This window comes from Lethenteron reissneri, chromosome 66, assembly GCF_015708825.2.
Source record: "Lethenteron reissneri isolate LAM-NWPU_2019-01 chromosome 66, ASM1570882v1, whole genome shotgun sequence".
Taxonomy (NCBI): Eukaryota; Metazoa; Chordata; class Hyperoartia; order Petromyzontiformes; family Petromyzontidae; genus Lethenteron; species Lethenteron reissneri.
The window spans coordinates 7,825,385-7,843,981 of NC_083844.1; the positions used below are offsets into that span (position 1 = coordinate 7,825,385).

At 50.3% G+C, this 18,597-nt stretch overlaps 1 protein-coding gene across 1 annotated transcript; it reads left to right on the forward strand.

The window, feature by feature from the left end:
- Positions 1-7: 7 nt before the first annotated feature.
- Positions 8-18,364, forward strand: LOC133359868 (zinc finger protein 883-like). Its single transcript, XM_061578431.1, has 2 exons — positions 8-3,122; positions 15,781-18,364. Exons 1-2 carry the CDS (start codon positions 1,914-1,916, stop codon positions 16,294-16,296), a joined length of 1,725 nt encoding a protein of 574 aa, XP_061434415.1. The 5' UTR covers positions 8-1,913; the 3' UTR covers positions 16,297-18,364.
- The last annotated feature ends 233 nt before the right edge of the window (positions 18,365-18,597 follow it).

Below are 18,597 nucleotides of genomic sequence, written 5' to 3' on the forward strand. Positions count from 1 at the left end.
ATTTGGAGTTTGCGTTTCTCTCTCTCATCATCATCACGGTGGTTAGGAGATGTTAACTACCTCGCTTGGTGTGCAGGAGGTCGTGGGTTCGATCCTGACCCTGACGATGCCTGTTGCTGCTGTATATTTGGAGTCTGCGTTTCTCTCTCTCATCATCACGGTGGCTATGAGATGTTAACTACCTCGCCTGGTCTACAGGAGGTCGTGGGTTCGAACCCGGACCCTGACGATGCCTGCTGCTGCTGTAGATTTGGAGTCTGCGTTTCTCTCTCTCATCATCACGGTGGCTAGGAGATGTTGACTACCTCGCCTTTTCTACAGGAGGTCGTGGGTTCGATCCCAGACCCTGACGACGCCTGCTGCTGCTGTATATTTGGAGTCTGCGTCTCTCTCATCATCATCACGGTGGCTATGAGATGTTAACTACCTCGCCTGGTGTGCAGGAGGTCGTGGGTTCGATCCTGATCCTGACGATGCCTGCTGCTGCTGTATATTTGGAGTCTGCGTTTCTTTCTCTCATCATTGTCACGGTGGCTAGGAGATGTTGACTACCTCGCCTGGTGTGCAGGAGGTCGTGGGTTCGATCCCAGACCCTGACGACGCCTGCTGCTGCTGTATATTTGGAGTCTGCGTCTCTCTCATCATCATCACGGTGGCTAGGAGATGTTAACTACCTCGCCTTGTCTACAGGAGGTCGTGGGTTCGATCCCAGACCCTGACGATGCCTGCTGCTGCTGTAGATTTGGAGTCTGCGTCTCCCTCTCATCATCATCATCACGGTGGCCAGGAGATGTTGACTACCTCGCCTGGTATACAGGAGATCGTGGATTCGATCCCGACCCTGATGACGCCTACTACTGCTGCATATTTGGAGTCTGCGTCTCTCTCATTATCATCACGGTGGCTATGAGATGTTAACTACCTCGCCTGGTCTACAGGAGGTCGTGGGTTCGATCACCAACCCCGACGCCTGCTGCTGTATATTTGGAGTCTGCGTCTCTCATAATCACGGTGGCTAGGAGATGTTGACTACCTCGCCTGGTGTGCAGGAGGTCGTGGGCTCGAACCCAATGCTGACGATGCCTGCTGCTGTTGTGGATAAGTTGGTGGAGTTCCCACACCTCAATTGAAAACTAATTTCTTTAGAACTGATTTTTGTATTTGTTGTCCTTCACCCCTGTTCCGATTATCACGGTGGGCTACGTACGGCGCGAAAGAAGTTCAACATACATACATTGGACTGTCCACTACACAATAATATACACTACACAATAATATACACTACACTATACACTACACTATTATGCAATACAATACTATACACTTATATACATTACACTACGATACAGTACACTACTGTACACCACACCACTATACACCACTATACACTACACCACTACACACCACCACTACACACTACACCACTATACACGACACTACTACCCACTACACCACTATACACTACACTACTATACACTACACCACTATACACTACACTACTATACACTACACCACTACACGACTATACACGACACTACTACACACTACACAAATACACACTTCACCAATATACACCACCACTACGCTACATTGAGAATTCATTTCTCTCGAACTGATTGTTATTAGCTTGTTGTCCTTCCCCCGGCACCTCCGATTTAGTACGGTGGGCTACATACGGTGCAAAAGAAGTTCAGCACGCACACATAACAGCGGCGGATTGACAAGGCATCAACTCTCGCTCCCTCCGTGTGCGTCACTGTGTGCCCTGCGCCGAAACTCTCCGGTATTGCTGCATGGTATGTTATAGGAAGCGTCCGTGTTTTCTCCTCTAGGCTTCGTAGCTATCGGCGGTACTCTGCGCGAAGAATTGAAGTGGATTGACTGTCCCTTTGTGCCCTGGCGTCGAGGGAAAAATGAAAGAAGAAGGAGAGGAAGTGAAGCGGATCTGCTGCCCAGTCTGCAACTGGGTGGTGGTCAGCCTGCCCGCCCTGGAGGACCACATGAAGCGCCACAAGGGCCGGATCGAGCCCGTGATGTACCGGTGCCCCCACTGCCCGTACAGCACGGACAATCTCAACGTCCTGATCGCCCACCAGGCGACGCATGACGCGGGGGAGTCCCACAAGTGCGCCGAGTGCGGCAAGGTGTTCGTCGACGCAGATGTCTTCCGCGAGCACCGGGCGATGCACGACGAGGAGAAGCCCCACAAGTGCGCCGCGTGCGGAGAGGCGTTCGGCCGGGCGGAAGATCTTCGCGTGCACCAGAGGATCCACGGCGGGGCGCCGTACCGGTGCGGCGTTTGCGGGACGGAGTTCACCCGGCTGGATTGCCTCCGCAGCCACCAGAGGACCCACACGGGGGAGAAGCCCTACCGGTGCGACGAGTGCGGCGTAACGTTCGCGTGGTCGGCGAGCCTCCTCACGCACAAGAGGGGCCACGCGGGCGAGAAGCCCTACCGGTGCGACGAGTGCGGCGTGACGTTCGCCTGGTCCGCGAGCCTCCTGTCGCACAAGAGGATCCACACGGGGGAGAAGCTCTACCACTGCACCGTCTGCGGCATGGAGTTTTCCCGCTCGGACTACCTGCGCAGCCACCAGCGGACGCACACGGGCGAGAAGCCGTACAAGTGCGCCGAGTGCGGCGAGGCGTTCTCGCAATCGGGCGCCCTCCTGGGGCACAAGAGGATCCACACGGGCGAGAGGCCGTACAAGTGCGTCGAGTGCGGAAAGGCGTTCGCGCGGTCGTGGGCCCTCCTCGTGCACACGAGGACCCACGCGGAGGAGAAGCCGTACAAGTGCACCGTGTGTGAGAGGGCGTTCGGCCGGTCGGATCACCTGCGCAGCCACCAGAGGACGCACACGGGTGAGAGGCCGCACGCGTGCGGCGTGTGCGGCAAGGCCTTCGCCGAGCCGGTGGCCCTGCGCGTACACAACAGGGTCCACACGGGCGAGAGGCCGTGCGTGTGCGCTGTGTGCGGGAAGGCGTTCTCGTGCACGGGAGCCCTTCGCACGCACACCATGGTCCACACGGGCGAGAAGCCGTACAAGTGCGACCTGTGCGGGAAGGGGTTCCAGCGCTCGGGGGCGCTCAATAAGCACAGGAGGAGCCACGCGGAGGAAAAGGCCTAAAGGGGTGAAAATGCCTCTTTCAAAAGCACTCGCGATCCGGAGGCCCTGATGTAAACCAACCCAAACGACGATCTATAACATGTCGAAAAGTAACCTCTGACGCGCAATATTTGACCGGGAGACAAACATTTGACGTGAAAGCAAATGGGACCGGCTAAGCAATACTGTTGAGTACATATGTTGAACTTCTTTCGCACCGTGTATAGCCAACCGTGCTCATGGGAGGTGCGGGGGAAGGACGACAAACTAAAAGTACACAGCTCCAGTGGCTTCTTAATATCGGAAGAGCATTCCAGATGGCCGCAGAACCTAATAGCGAAGTGATAATCACAAAAACGAGGGATAAGGCTGAAGGAATATATAGTCAGAGAGACATAGAATGAGAATCATGGTAACGAACAAGATGAGTCGCTATATGCATCAAGAAATACAATTTAAGTACAGATACAAGTATACAATGTTCACGCAGTATCTTCCCATTCATCGGGACCTCAATTACTTTTTGCGTCGTCGCTTGAAGTCACGCCATAAGCCCTTTTTGACCCATGCGCTTAACCTTCAATGCGATTCAACCCCCGATGAAGCTTGGAGAGCGGAATGGAGTTCAAAAGAACTCGCAAACACCTTGTGAAAGACCCAATGCAGAAGATCCCTGGGGTTTGATCTTCCACGAAGCTCATGGTCCACCCTAAACCGCATCCATTGCACAAACCACGGCAGCAACAGATGCGGATACCTGATGCACAAATGTGAAATTAGAAACTCTCCAGTCTGTGACTGGTCATCCAGGAAAGGACCGTACAACGTATAACAACGACGCAATGCCTCGATCCACAAATACGAAGGACACATCATGGCGACACACTCCGCTGCTCCTGACCGTTATCGGTCTTGACCATCCGAATGTGAAATTGTAGTTGTTCTTCTGCATCTACATCAGGGACCGTGCGACGAGAAGAAAGAATAAGAAGACGCAGTATCTGTTAAAACAAAGCAGGGATTGAACTTGGCAATCTGGAAAACGTATGAAGTGGTTCAATCTTGATTTGAATCTTTCAAAACTGCAGGAATCCATACTTTTTGGTTCTTTCGGTAAAGTCACGTAGGTAGAAAAATAATAGATCACGACGTTTCGATCGCAACGCAAGCAATCGTCATCAGTTTTTTCTTGCTGTGGTTGTCCCACCTGATGACGATTGCTTGTGTTGCGATCGAAACGTCGTGATCTATTATTTTTCTACCTACGTGACTTTACCGAAAGAACTAAAGAGTATGAAGTGGTGTTCACCGCAGACGATGATGGGGTCAAGAAGGTCAGGGAACTTGGTTCGGAAAAGTTGTATATTACTCTCTGTACAGAAGGGATAAGTGAGAGTTGGAACCAGACCTTCGGTTAGCAGCCTGGAGCTCAAGAACGTGGGTCTAATAGTGAGCGGCAGTGCAGCGGTTAGCGCAAAGTGCTACGAATCCGATTCCCGCTCACGGCCAACATCGGTGATGATTACCTGAAAGAGTCCTGGGCTTCCCCTAGGTCGACTCGGCCTCAAATTAGTACCTGGTGCAGAGTGCCAGGTGGGTAAAGCGCAGCAAGGTGGTACAGTGGGGAGCACGGTTGGTGCATCTGCACCTAGCCTGGCACAGCAGTAAACCCACCTGGGTCCTGTGACCTGCCAGCAGCGAGAGACTTCCACACTTCACGTGGCCTCAAAGTGCACCTAGCCTGGCACAAGCACCGTGGTGACGTCACTGCCACTTAGTGGCGAATGGCTGCTGTTGTTGTGTGGAGCGGTAGCGCAGCGTTGAGTGCGCTGCGCTATGAACCCAGCAGAGATTACTCTTTGGTTCTTTCGGTAAAGTCACGTATAAAGAGAAAATAATAAATTAAATACAAGCATACTTAGCATACGTGACTTTACCGAAAGAACCAAAGAGTAATTCCTGCAGTCACGAAAGCTCAAAATTAAGTACCAGCACAGAGACCCCGAGTTCAAATTCCCACTCACGACCATCACCACCGCCACCAGTGACAGCGATTATCTGAACCGGTCCTGGGCCTCTCCTAGGTCGACTCGGCCGCCAATGAGTGTGTAGTAGTAAACATCGCCGCTGGGGAGACAAAGGTGGTCGAGGCGTGGTGCTGGCCACCCACCCCCAAATTCGTACTGTTCCGGCCTTCATAGGTGCTTCTTGCTAACAGCACTTGCCCCAATTGTCTATTAAGGCTATACGGGGGGTCTTTGACTTTGTTTTGGATGTCTCTTAATGGCGAATACGTAAATTGTAGAAGATGGTTTAGCCACCACGGTGGGAGGCGTTCGGGAGTTTGGGTGTAAACCACGGTGGCTATGAGATGTTAACTACATTGCCTGGTATACAGGCCGTGGATTTGATCTCGACCTTGACGCTTGCTGTATATTTGGAGTTTGCATGTTCTCCCTGTTGGTGCGTCGATTTTTTCTCCTGGTCCTCCGGTTTTTCCCTCCATATTTAGCATCGACATCGCGCGTTGAGAGTATTTGGCTGCTGTACATTTCCACATAATGATAAGCCACTTCGTTGAGCGATCATACACGTATATAATAGCCCAGATCTGTCCTTCTGTCATTATTTATTTCATTATGTGATTAACGCGCCACGGATTGGTTGAAGTGCGTCACGTGACCGCGCCCCCCCGGATTGGTTGAAGTGCGTCACATGACCGCGAGCTGCCCACTTCGTGTTGTGGTGCGCCCCGCACTTCGGAGGCCCGAGAAGCAGCAACATGACGGCCACAGCGCTGGAGATGTAGCCACAGAAAGCTGACGGTCGATCCACTCACACACGGCTCACTCATACACACAGCTCACTCACACTCACACACAATCGCATGCAGCTCAGAGGAGACGGGTGAGAGTGAGGCAGAGCCGTGCTCTGTCCACTGTTGCCCTGAGGGACCCCTGTGCTCTCCACTGCTGCCCTGAGGGAGAGCCGTGCTTGCTCCGCTGATGCCCTGAGGGAGAGCCATGCTCCGTCCACTGCTGCCCTGAGGGAGAGCCGTGCTCTGTCCATTACATTAGTACTCGAGTTTTTTTGGTGCTTAAATCCACTGCTGGATGAAGGCCCACCGGACGCTGTGCGAGTGGATCGTAAGGATTTACTTGACCAGTCTGTTGGGGGCCGCCGCAGGCTGTGGTTATTGGGGGGGCTCCGCAGGCTGTGGTTGTTGGGGGGCTCCGCAGGCTGTGGTTGTTTGGGACCGCTGTACGCTGTGGTTGTTGGGGGGCTCCGCAGGCTGTGGTTGTTTGGGGCCGCCGTACGCTGTGGCTGTTCGGGGACGCTACAGGCTGTGGTTGGCGCCCCCGCACAACCTAGTTTGTGATAGGTTGCTTCTGAAAAAGAGCTATTTCGTGCAGTGGGCCTTACCTCTGGTAAAATAAAAAAAATAGTACTAGTTGTATATGTGAAAAAGAGCTTCATCGCTCATTGGATTATTTTTCCTTACGATTCCGTTCCGATGATGGCAGTGTCCATCGTCAAAATGAAAACCGGCTGTGGAGGGGTCCCCGTTTAGCAGGCTTGTCAGAACTACACTTGCAGGCGGGGGGGGGGTACTGTGGCGGGCAAACACAGATGGCTCAGAGGCAGGGGTGGACTGCTAGAGGCGACAAAAGGCCCTGGCAGAGTCGGTGGAGCCTTGCGACGGGCAGATGCCCGCGGGCAGGCTTAGGCCGCCAGAGGCAACACATAGGCCTGGGCAGAACTCGTATAGAGTTGGGGTGGAACGGTTCATTTTTTGGGGATTACACCCATTCAATACTGGTGATGTGTAGGATTGACCTCGCACCCATTCAATGCTGGTGATGTGTAGGATTGACCTCGCACCCATTCAATGCTGGTGATGTGTAGGATTGACCACGCACCCATTCAATACTGGTGATGTGTAGGGTTTACCTTGCACCTATTCAATGCTCGTAGTCTGTTAGGGTTGACCTTGCACCTATTAAATAATCGTAGTCTGTTAGGGTTGACCTTGCACCTATTAAATGCGCGTAGTCTGTTAGGGTTGACCTCACACCCATTCAATGCTCGTGGTCTGTAGGGTTGACCTCGCACCCATTCAATACTCGTGGTCTGTAGGATTGACCTCGCGCCTATTAAATGCTCGTGGTCTGTAGGGTTGACCTCGCACCCATTCAATGCTCGTGGTCTGTAGGGTTGACCTCGCACCCATTCAACGCTCGTGGTTTGTAGGATTGACCTCGCACCCATTCAATGCTCGTGGTCTGTAGGATTGACCTCGCACCCATTCAATGCTAGTAGTCTGTAGGGTTGACCTGTAAAATACAGCTCTTTCAAAGAAAGCCAGTATTTGTTCTTTCCGCAATGCAGTTCTACATTCGCATTTGATCATTATGGCTATGCAGAGGAAGTACAAAGGCGAGTATGAACAGAGGCGTTCCATGCTTTGACAGCGGCAGTTTTTGGAACGCAGAATGGCTTTTTTCACCAAATATGTCCGCAATCGCTTGTCTAGAGCAGCGGTGGCCAACATGTAACAGACCAAGAGCCAGAGGTCGCAAACGGGTTTTGATTCCTTACCCGTACCCGGCCGCACCAGGGTCGCAAACGGGTACCCGTACCCGGCCGTACCCGTACCCTACCCGTACCCGGTCGGGTACGGGTAGGGTACGGGTATCGGGTACCTGATTGCGACCTCTGGGATGAAGCCATATTGCAGGCGTGGGTTGGTTGATTCTAGGAACTTGAATTGTGAGAAGAGACAAGACGTTGGGAAATGAGTGACAAACAGTTACCAGTGACTCACAGTCTACCCATACCCGGCCACACCAGGGTCGCAAACGGCTACCCGTACACGGCCGGGTATGGGTAGCCGGATATCAGGTAGGGTACGGGTATCGGGTACCCGGTTGCGACCTCTGCCAAGAGCCACAGAGTACCCGTGAGTTATGCAGAGCTAAGTGTGTATATATATAGTACAGTGGAACCTCGGTATACGACCGCTTTGGAATACGTCGAATTTGGTACACGTGTTTTTTTTCGAGAGAGAAAAATGTCTTGGGATACGACGTCTTGCTTGGGATACGACGTCTTGCTTGGGATACGACGTCTTGCTTGGGATACGACGTCTTGCTTGGGATACGACGTCTTGCTTGGGATACGACGTCTTGCTTGGGATACGACGTCTTGCTTGGGATACGACGTCTTGCTTGGGATCGACGTCTTGCTTGGGATACGACGTCTTGCTTGGGATCGACGTCTTGCTTGGGATACGACGCACTTGCTTGGGATACGACGTCTTGCTTGGGATACGACGTCTTGCTTGGGATACGACGTCTTGCTTGGGATACGACGTCTTGCTTGGGATACGACGTCTTGCTTGGGATACGACGCCTTGCTTGGGATACGACGCCTTTGCTTGGGATACGACGTCTTGCTTGGGATACGACGTCTTGCTTGGGATACGACACCTTGCTTGGGATACGACGTCTTGCTTGGGATACGACGTCTTGCTTGGGATACGACACCTTGCTTGGGATACGACGTCTTGCTTGGGATACGACGTCTTGCTTGGGATACGACGCACTTGCTTGGGATACGACGTCTTGCTTGGGATACGACGTCTTGCTTGGGATACGACATCTTGCTTGGGATACGACGTCTTGCTTGGGATACGACGTCTTGCTTGGGATACGACGTCTTGCTTGGGATACGACGCCTTGCTTGGGATACGACGCCTTTGCTTGGGATACGACGTCTTGCTTGGGATACGACACCTTGCTTGGGATACGACGTCTTGCTTGGGATATGACGTCTTGCTTGGGATACGACACCTTGCTTGGGATACGACGTCTTGCTTGGGATACGACGTCTTGCTTGGGATACGACACCTTGCTTGGGATACGACGTCTTGCTTGGGATACGACGCCTTGCTTGGGATACGACGCCTTTGCTTGGGATACGACGTCTTGCTTGGGATACGACGTCTTGCTTGGGATACGACACCTTGCTTGGGATACGACGTCTTGCTTGGGATACGACGTCTTGCTTGGGATCGACGTCTTGCTTGGGATACGACGCACTTGCTTGGGATACGACGTCTTGCTTGGGATACGACGTCTTGCTTGGGATACGACGTCTTGCTTGGGATACGACGTCTTGCTTGGGATACGACGTCTTGCTTGGGATACGACGTCTTGCTTGGGATACGACGCCTTGCTTGGGATACGACGCCTTTGCTTGGGATACGACGTCTTGCTTGGGATACGACGTCTTGCTTGGGATACGACACCTTGCTTGGGATACGACGTCTTGCTTGGGATACGACGTCTTGCTTGGGATACGACGCCTTGCTTGGGATACGACGTCTTGCTTGGGATACGACGTCTTGCTTGGGATACGCCACCTTGCTTGGGATACGACGTCTTGCTTGGGATACGACGCCTTGCTTGGGATACGACGCGCTTGCTAGAACTTGTATGGGTCGGGATGAGTTACCGCGTACAGTACCCGCATATGCCCCGTTCACGACTGAAACAAATCGAGAGTGGCGGGGGACTTGGGGGAGAGGGGTGGGGGACGTGGGGGAGAGGGGCGGGGGACGTGGGGGGCTGCCCCCATGGAGGGTGGAGCCCTGGGTCGAGGCGCACGCGACGTACGGGGTTGAGGCACGCCACGTGACCAGCGCAGCTGGCAGCAGTGCGGTCATGTGGCTTCCGTATTTTAGTAATTGGTGTCTAAATTATTTTATACAACCCCATTAATGTATAATATGCCATGTAAAATATCAATTCTTTTCCTCTGGAACGGATTATTTACTTTACCTTTATTTCTTATGGGAAAAATTTGTTTGGTGTACGTCATTTTCGGTATAAGTCCTACCTTCTGGAACGAATTAACGACGTATACCGAGGTAACACTGTATATCATATACAACTTAATGGACAAACTTTAATTCATTATTCGTTGTGTAGCTGGTGTTAGCCTACCTGTGTTGAATGGCACGTAGAATGGTGCACTCTACTACGTGTTTGGGGCCGTCTATAAATGACGTCAAGCGATTTTTGACCCCCCCCCCCCCATCGTCACACGGCGTCACAAAAAGTCAGACCCCCTCTCAAATATGACGTCACAAAGCTCTGACCCCCCCCCCCAAAAAAATTATAAAACATGCTTCAAATCGCTTAAAACTATTGTCATTGAAGTGCGTATTTACTGTGCTGCTGCACTCTGATGTTGTAGGAGAAAACATTTATTAAAAAGTCTATTTAATTAAGTAGAACGTGTTGTCTATATTTAAAGTTGCGCATTTTGATGTGACGTCACATTTCTCAAACCCCCCCCCCCTCGTCACAAATGTCTGACCCCCCCCCTAGGTGTGTGACGTCATTTATGGACGGCCCCTGACCGCAGTCGCACCACTACAGACTGGAGAGTTTTTAATTTTTCATTTGTGCATCAGGTTATCCCCATCGGCTGCTGCCACGGTTTCTGCAGTGGAATGCGGCTTGAGAGTGGACCATGAGCTACGGTGGAAGATCAAACCCAGGGGATCTTCTGCGTTGGTTTCTTTCACGACAAGGTGTTTGATTGCGAGTTCTTTTGAACTCCATTCCGGTCTCCAAGATTCATCGGGGTTTGAACTTCGCAACGTTGAAGATGAAGCGCATGGGGTCCAAAGGGGCTTGCGGCGTGACTCCAAGCGACGTCGAGGTGCCGATGAAATGTGAAGACACCTGTGTGAGGATTTGTGCATCGTCTGGTGTCGTCCACATCGACCGCTTGCCATGGCTTGTGCAGTGGACGATGCGGTTTAGGTTGGACCGTGAGCAGCTTTGCGGAAGACCCAAACCGCCAGGGCGATCTTCCGCGTCAAAAATGTTTCTCTGGTGTGGACCTATCAAGTTAAAGTTCAAGTTCATTTATTAGGTATAGCCCTGTGAGCCATTCGGCTCTTGAATCGGGTGCAACTGCAACAAACAAAAAAACATGAACAAAGTGACTATGTGCAAACAGAAAATCCAAGAAAAGACAGCGAAATATTGCAGAAAAAGCACCGTACACCAACACTGTGTGCATCTATTATCAGAGTGTTCTTTGTTTGCATCTTGACCACAAGTATTGTGGTTAATGCACACATGATTCCTCGTAAAAAGGTTTCAGTTTTATTGCCAGAAAAAAGGGGAAAAGCCCTATTATTATATTTTGGTACTGGCAAAGGAGGTCTAATGATGGAGTGGACACCTTGGCACACATAGACCCACAGAGATATAGAGACCCATAGAGATACACAGATACCCATAGAGATACACAGATACCCATAGAGATACACAGACCCACAGAGATACATAGAGATACATAGAGATACAGAGAGACCCACAGATACAGAGACCCACAGAGATACACAGAGACCCATAGAGATACACAGACCCACAGAGATACACAGAGACCCACAGAGATACACAGAGACCCATAGAGATACAGAGACCCACAGAGATACACAGAAACCCACAGAGATGCACAGAGACCCACAGAGACCCACAGAGATACACAGAGACCCATAGAGATACACAGAGACCCACAGAGACCCATATATTAAACTATATATTTTTTGTTACCAGGTAAGGCCCCACTGAGCTATGTGGTAGCTCTCGTTAGAAGCCACCCTGCCTATCACAAAATGCCCCCCCCTAATATATTGCTATAAAATATAATTGCTATGCTATGTAAATAAAACAATTTGCTAAACCTTGGCCACAATATCTGGACTTCATATAAATCAATGCATAGATTTATGTTAATATGATTGTGGTTATGGTTTTATTTTATTAATCCATAATCTCTGCCATTACATACAATGAAACAAGAAAAGGTAAAAAAGAAAAAACGGAGCAATGTAATACAATACACTGAGACATTGTAAAAAAATTAATAGTCCATCCCATGTGTTAGTGAATTTTGTAATATTTTAGGCAGAAAATTAGTTTTCAAATTTAGATTTTTTTTCTGTGTAGTGTATATTATTTTGTAGTGTATATTATTGTGTAGTGGACAGTCCAGTGTATGTATGTTGAACTTCTTTCGCGCCGTACGTAGCCCACCGTGATAATCGGAGGTGCAGGGGGAAAGGACAACACATACAAGAAGCAGATCTAAAGAAATTAGTTTTCAATTGAGTTATGGGAACTCCACCAGCCTCTCCACAGCAGCAGCAGGCATCGTCAGGGTCTGGGATCGAACCCACGCACTCCTGCACACCAGGCGAGGTAGTCAACATCTCCTAGCCACCTCAGCCCCCTCGAATCACGTGCCATGAAGAAGGGTCATTGCCCGAAACGTCGCCTCTTGTATATACAGCACGGCACGTACTGTACAGCACTACGCACAGCACTATACAGTACTGTACGGTGTGGATAGTACCGCATGTATAGCACTGCGTACTGTATGTACAGTACTACATGTATCGTACTGTACGCACAGCACTACATGTATCGTACTGCGCGGACTGTATGTACATTACTACACGTATCGTACTGTGCGTACTGTATGTACAGTACTACATGTATCGTACTGTATGTACAGTACATGTATCGTACTGTGCGTACTGTATGCACAGTACTACATGTACCACACTATGCGTACTGTATGTACAGTACTACATGTATCGTACTGTGCGTACTGTATGCACAGTACTACATGTATCGTACTGTCCGTACAGTACTGCATTATCTTTGTAAGGCCGCAAGCAGAACTTCACTACCTATGAGATCTTCACTCAAAACTGCTCTAGAGGAGTTGTACACCCCTAGCTGCCAGTGCTATTCAGTGACCTAAAATTAAATGTTTCGCTCCGGATGATCGCTACAAAGTATGACCTGTGTTTTGATTTAGTGTGCTGATCTTAAAGGTGCATTGAAAAATTACAATACTCCGATTGATGCTCCTGCTGTTGTGGAGTGACTCATGCAGCCAGCTATGGCTGCAGGGTTTTGGTAGTAGATGTTGTTTATGCCATTTATTGTGAAAATTCCGTCACAGTTCCTATGGTTGCTTTTTCATTGCTTTCATGGCTTTATTTTGGTGATTTCGAAAAGTGTATTGGTTTAGCCATGTTTGTTTGTTGTAGTACAGAGTTAGACTGATGGCCTTAATCTAAGCTGTCTTGTGGTTGTTGTTGTTTGACTTGCATCCCACTGAGATTTTTGCACACAGCGTTGGTGTACGGTGTTTTTTCTGCAATATTTTTGCTGTCTTTTCTTGAATTTTCTGTTTGCACTTAGTCACATATTCACTTTAAGATGTTTTTTGTTCATGTTTTTTGTTTGTTGCGGTTGCACCCGATTCAAGAGCTGAATGGCTCACAGGGCTATACCTAATAAATGAACTTGAACTTGTACGTGCCCGTGACGTCACGTCTCTTCCTATTCTGATCGTGACGTCATGTCCCTCCCTATCCTGCAAGTGACGTCACGTTCTCCCCTATCCTGACAGTGACGTCACGTCACCCCTCATTCCGACAGTGACGTCGCGCCCGGATGTTTGTGAATCGGAGGCGGAAGCAGACGCGAGCGTGAGTGGACAACCCCAGATTTGGTTTATAATAAAATATAATAAAAAAATATTATACTTAATATAACAAATATATTATTTACGTTCAATGTAACATATTTACGCGAATCTAACCACTTCCCCCCAAAAAAATGGGAGAGTGAGTTTCTCGACAAACAACAATTGGTTTAATACGTAGTAGGAGTCCAGAATAGAGGGTTATACTGGTAGGAACCTCCTGGTTACACCAGCCCACAGGGGATTATTGTGTCCGTCGTGCAGGGAGGGGCTGGTGGGGAGGCAGGGGCTGGGTGGGGAGGGTGGGGAGGGGCTGGGTGGAGAGAGTGGGGCTGGGTGGGGGGTGGGAGGGGTGGGGCTGGGTGGGGAGGGGCTGGTCACCCCGTGGTGCCCTTATAAAACTCAACGTTTAACCTACTCACGCCGGCTTGTGCCCGCCCTCACAGTCGGCCATATTTGCGGAATACACCACGCCGCCGTTGACCCTGGCCATTGACCGAGCAACCCAACGTTCCTACCACCAGCTCCCTCCACAGGAATGTGTTTGTGGGTTAGATCGCGTAAATATATAAATGTTGTTATGTTGTTAAACCCGCCACCACCCGACACGGCCAATTAGTAAGGTTTGTCACACAAACAGAGCATGCCAATTCGTTACTAGTACAGCACCACAGCGGTTATGTGTTGGAGAGCAGTGTAGTGTACAGCGTAGCGTAGTGTAGTGTACAGCGTAGTGTATAGTTTAGTGTACAGCGTAGTGTATAGTGTAGTGTACAGCGTAGTGTATAGTGTAGTGTACAGCGTAGTGTATAGTGGAGTATATAGTGCAGTGTACAGTGTAGTGTATAGCGTAGTGTGTAGTGTACAGCGTAGTGTGTAGTGTAGTCTATATTGGAGTGTACAGTGGAGTGTATAGCGTAGTACACCACCAGTTGTATGTTGGGAGAGTACATCTACAATATTTACAACTATAGTGTGTGCTGTATATTGTGTAGTGTATATTATAGTGTGTAGTGTACAGTGTAGTATATAGTGTAGCGTGTAGTGTATAGTGTATAATGTGCAGTGTATAGCGTGTAGTGTATAGTGTGTAGTGTATAGTGTATCGCGTGTAGTGTATAGTGTGTAGTGTATAGTGTGCAGTATATAGTGTCGTGCATAGTGTGTAGTGTATAGTCTGCAGTATATAGTGTAGTGTATAATGTACTCCACCGGTTGTGTGTTGGAGAGCAAATCCACAAGATTTACAATCTGAGTACTGTGCCGTTTCGCCAGTAATTACAACAACGAGCATCATCAGGCGGACACATCTGGCTGTCCACCTTTTCTACACTTTGCACTCCTATTGTGTTTGTGTATTGTTTGTTGTTAAGTTCTGACCCCGTGCTCCTACTGGACATCTGTGAAAAAATAGCTTTATAGCTCATCAGATTAAACATTGATTCTGATTCTGAACTGGCAGTCGCCTTGGACATGGGAAAAGGGTTGACGTGAAGACACGAGGAGAGAATTGATTTCCTTATTTGTGCTTTGCCCTGCGTGTCCCAGTGCTGATAGGACGGACGGAGCAAAGATGAAGATCTTCTGCCCTATCTGCAAGTGGCTCGTGGTCAGCTTGCCCGCCCTAGACGACCACATGAAGCGGCACAGGGGGTGTACCGAGCCCACGCTGTTCCGGTGCCCCCACTGCCCGTTCAACACGGACAAGCTGAACGTGTTCATCGAGCACCAGGCGACGCACGACGCTCGCGCGTCGGACAAGTGCGGGAAGTGCGGCAAGGTCTTTATAGACGCCGAGGTCTTCCGTGAGCATCAGGCGGCGCACTCCGAGGAGAAGCCCTACAAGTGCACTGGTTGCGAACTGGCATTCAGTCGGTCGCAGGACCTCGACGAGCACCAGAGGACACACGCCAGCAAGGAGCCCTACCGGTGCGGCGTCTGCAACGCGACGTTCGCGAAGGCGACGAGCTTCGTCTCGCACAGGAGCACGCACGTCAGCAAGAAGCTCTACCACTGCACCGTCTGCAGCATGGAGTTTTCCCGCTCGGACCACCTCCGCAGCCACCAGCGGACGCACACGCGGGAGAAGCCGTTCGCGTGCGCCGAGTGCGGCGAGGCGTTCTCGCAGTCGGGCGCCCTCGTCCGGCACCAGAGTGTCCACACGAGCGAGAAGCCCTACAAGTGCTCGGTGTGCGGCAAGGCGTTCGCCCGGTCGCAGTACCTCCTGATACATAGGAGGAGGCACACGGGCGAGAGGCCGTATGTGTGCGATGTGTGCGGGAAGGCGTTCGCGCAGGCCAGGGTCCTCCTCGGGCACAAGAGGACGCATACGGGCGAGAGGCCGTACGCATGTGCCATTTGCGGCAGGGCCTTTGCAGAGCCGGTGGCCCTACGCATACACAACAGGATCCATACGGGCGAAAAGCCGTATGAGTGCGCCGCGTGCGGGAAGGCGTTCTCGTGCGCCGGGGGGATTCGCGCCCACATGATGGTGCACACGGGCGAGAAGCCCTACAAGTGCGACCTGTGCGAGAAGGCATTCCAGCGCTCGGGTGCGCTCAAAACGCACAGGAGGAGCCACGCGGAGGAAAAGCCCCGAGAGTGAAAGCGCGCTCGCGGTTCGGAGAAGTCCCTCGCCTCTCATGTTCGAGAAATGATGCCGGCACGGAGAGCTGAAATACGATATTTAACCCAAAATTTGAAAAACAGTTTGCCGGCTGGCTGGTTGGGCTGACACGCGGTGGTAATGTCGCTCGCATCCCACAGCAGCATAGAGCCGGAGTTCGTGCATCTTCATGCCAGCACGCGTCCGCCTCTTACCGCCCGTTCGCGTGGCGAACTTGTTGTGACAAAAAAACAATTTGGCCTCTCCAGCCGTTGCCCCACAGCTGTGGAATGAGACCGGCCACGTAAAGTTCCATAACACCCGCCAAGTCACGTACACGAACGTACGTACGTGTGTGTACGTTGAACTCCTTTCGCACCGTACGTAGGCAACCACGCAAATCGGAGGTGTGGGGGGGGAAGGACAATAAACGCACAAAGTAGTTCTAAAGAAATTCGTTTTCAATGTAGATTTAAAAGTGCATAGCTCCCAGTGGCTTCCTAATATCCGAAGGAAGAGCGTTCCAGATGGCCGCAGAAACAGCGCTTCTGAAAGTGCATGATGCAGTGACCATTTTGTTTGACGGTTAGCCCGAAACCGCTGCTGCTGCGAGAATGACCGTAATTCGTATGATGTTGGTTTATGCTCCTTGACGAGAACAGTGATATATTGTGGTTAATTTGTGGCAAACGCTTTGTGTGTAATGAGCGCGGCGACCTGAAGGAAGAGCGTTCCAGATGGCCGCAGAAACAGCGTTTCTGAAAGTGCATGATGCAGTGACCGTCTTTGTTCGACGGTTAGCCCGAAACCGCTTCTGCTGCGAGAATGACCGTAATTCGCGTGATGTTGGTTTATGTTCCTTGACGAGAACAGTGATATATTGTTGTGGTTCATTTGTGACAAGCGCTTAGTGTGTAATGAGCGCGGCGACCTTTATTATAATGTTTTTGTTCGGCAAATGGTTATGTAAGTTACGGCCAAAATCACCATCAGCATGCACGAGTCGTCCCCGGTGTATCGCGAATCCGTTTGGCACAAACGATTTACAAAGTTAGGGGCAGACGCCCGATCACCGCGCTCGACGATTTTACACCCTTGTTCGTGGGATTTTTCAGAAGCCGAAATTTTCCGCCACGTTCCCGCGTACAGTACAGTACCCGAGGGTGAGGAGGCAACACGCGCGTCGCGGGCGGCAGTGGTGACAGCGGCCGCAGCAGCGAGCCCCCCCCCCACTCAGTCTTTGTACCACCTAGTGCTGGATCGTGCGCGCACACGTGTTTTATCTCACTCTTCTATCCCTTTGCGTTTGCTTGAATACTACTATAACACTGGTCAACATACTTTTCCTGGCATAAGGTATTCCAACGGTTTTAAGGTAATGTTGGGGTGCTGATTCCAAATCTGGCATCACTTTTTGTCTATCAAATCAAATATTGCATTTTCAATAAAAACTGCAGAAGAAAAATATTAACGAAATGTGGATATCTACATAAAATGATATTATAAACACACTATCCTAAAAATACAGCACCAAATTTTAACACTAAAGCAGTCACTGACTCGCAACAACTTGCAATCATAAGTGACAGAGTTAATTTCGGGTAAAATCAATGAAAATGGGGTATGCCGATAGCATAAAATTAGATGTGATAGAGCAAATCTGAGATCAGATTTGGAATCGGCACCCTGAAATTAGTCTAAAACAGCTGCAAAAGTCGAGGCCAGAAAAACAATTTTTTGTTGACCAGTGTAATCAGCCAATAATGTGAGTGTGTCCCGCGCGTGATGTCACTCCACATGAGGCCCACCCCCCGCCTCATTAATATTCATGAGTGGGTGGGTTTTTACACTAACGCAGAGGAAGGTCGAGCTGAATTAAATAATACGCAAAGTCGCTTCAAATATGACTTTTCTTTACAGAAAGTGACGGTAAAAAATTAATACGCAGCACAGTGAGTGACGTCACTGCAAAAGAGGCCCCCCCCTTTCATTAATATTCATGCCTGTGTGGAAATTTACACTAACGCACAAGGTCGCGCACTCCACATGCCCACCCTTCCCCTCAATAATCCTGAGCGGGTGATGTCACTCCACATGCCGCAGCCCTCCACAATAACCATTAACGGGTGACGTCACTCCACATGGGGCAACCCCCCCCCCCCCTCATTAATAATCATGAGCTGAACTATTTTTCTATTGAGTATTTCACATTTACTGCAATATACACTCGTCTTTTGACGGGCAAAAGAGCTTGTCTATTATAAAAGCCCGGCGTCCCATTTGTTCGTTTGTCCGTCAACT

Excerpts from the sequence above, each read along its gene's own strand:
- LOC133359868 (XM_061578431.1), top strand. The coding sequence starts at position 1,914 with ATGAAAGAAGAAGGAGAGGAAGTGAAGCGGATCTGCTGCCCAGTCTGC. Across the intron at positions 3,123-15,780 it reads GGAGCCACGCGGAGGAAAAG|CCGTTCGCGTGCGCCGAGTG; the intron begins GCCTAAAGGGGT and ends ACGCGGGAGAAG.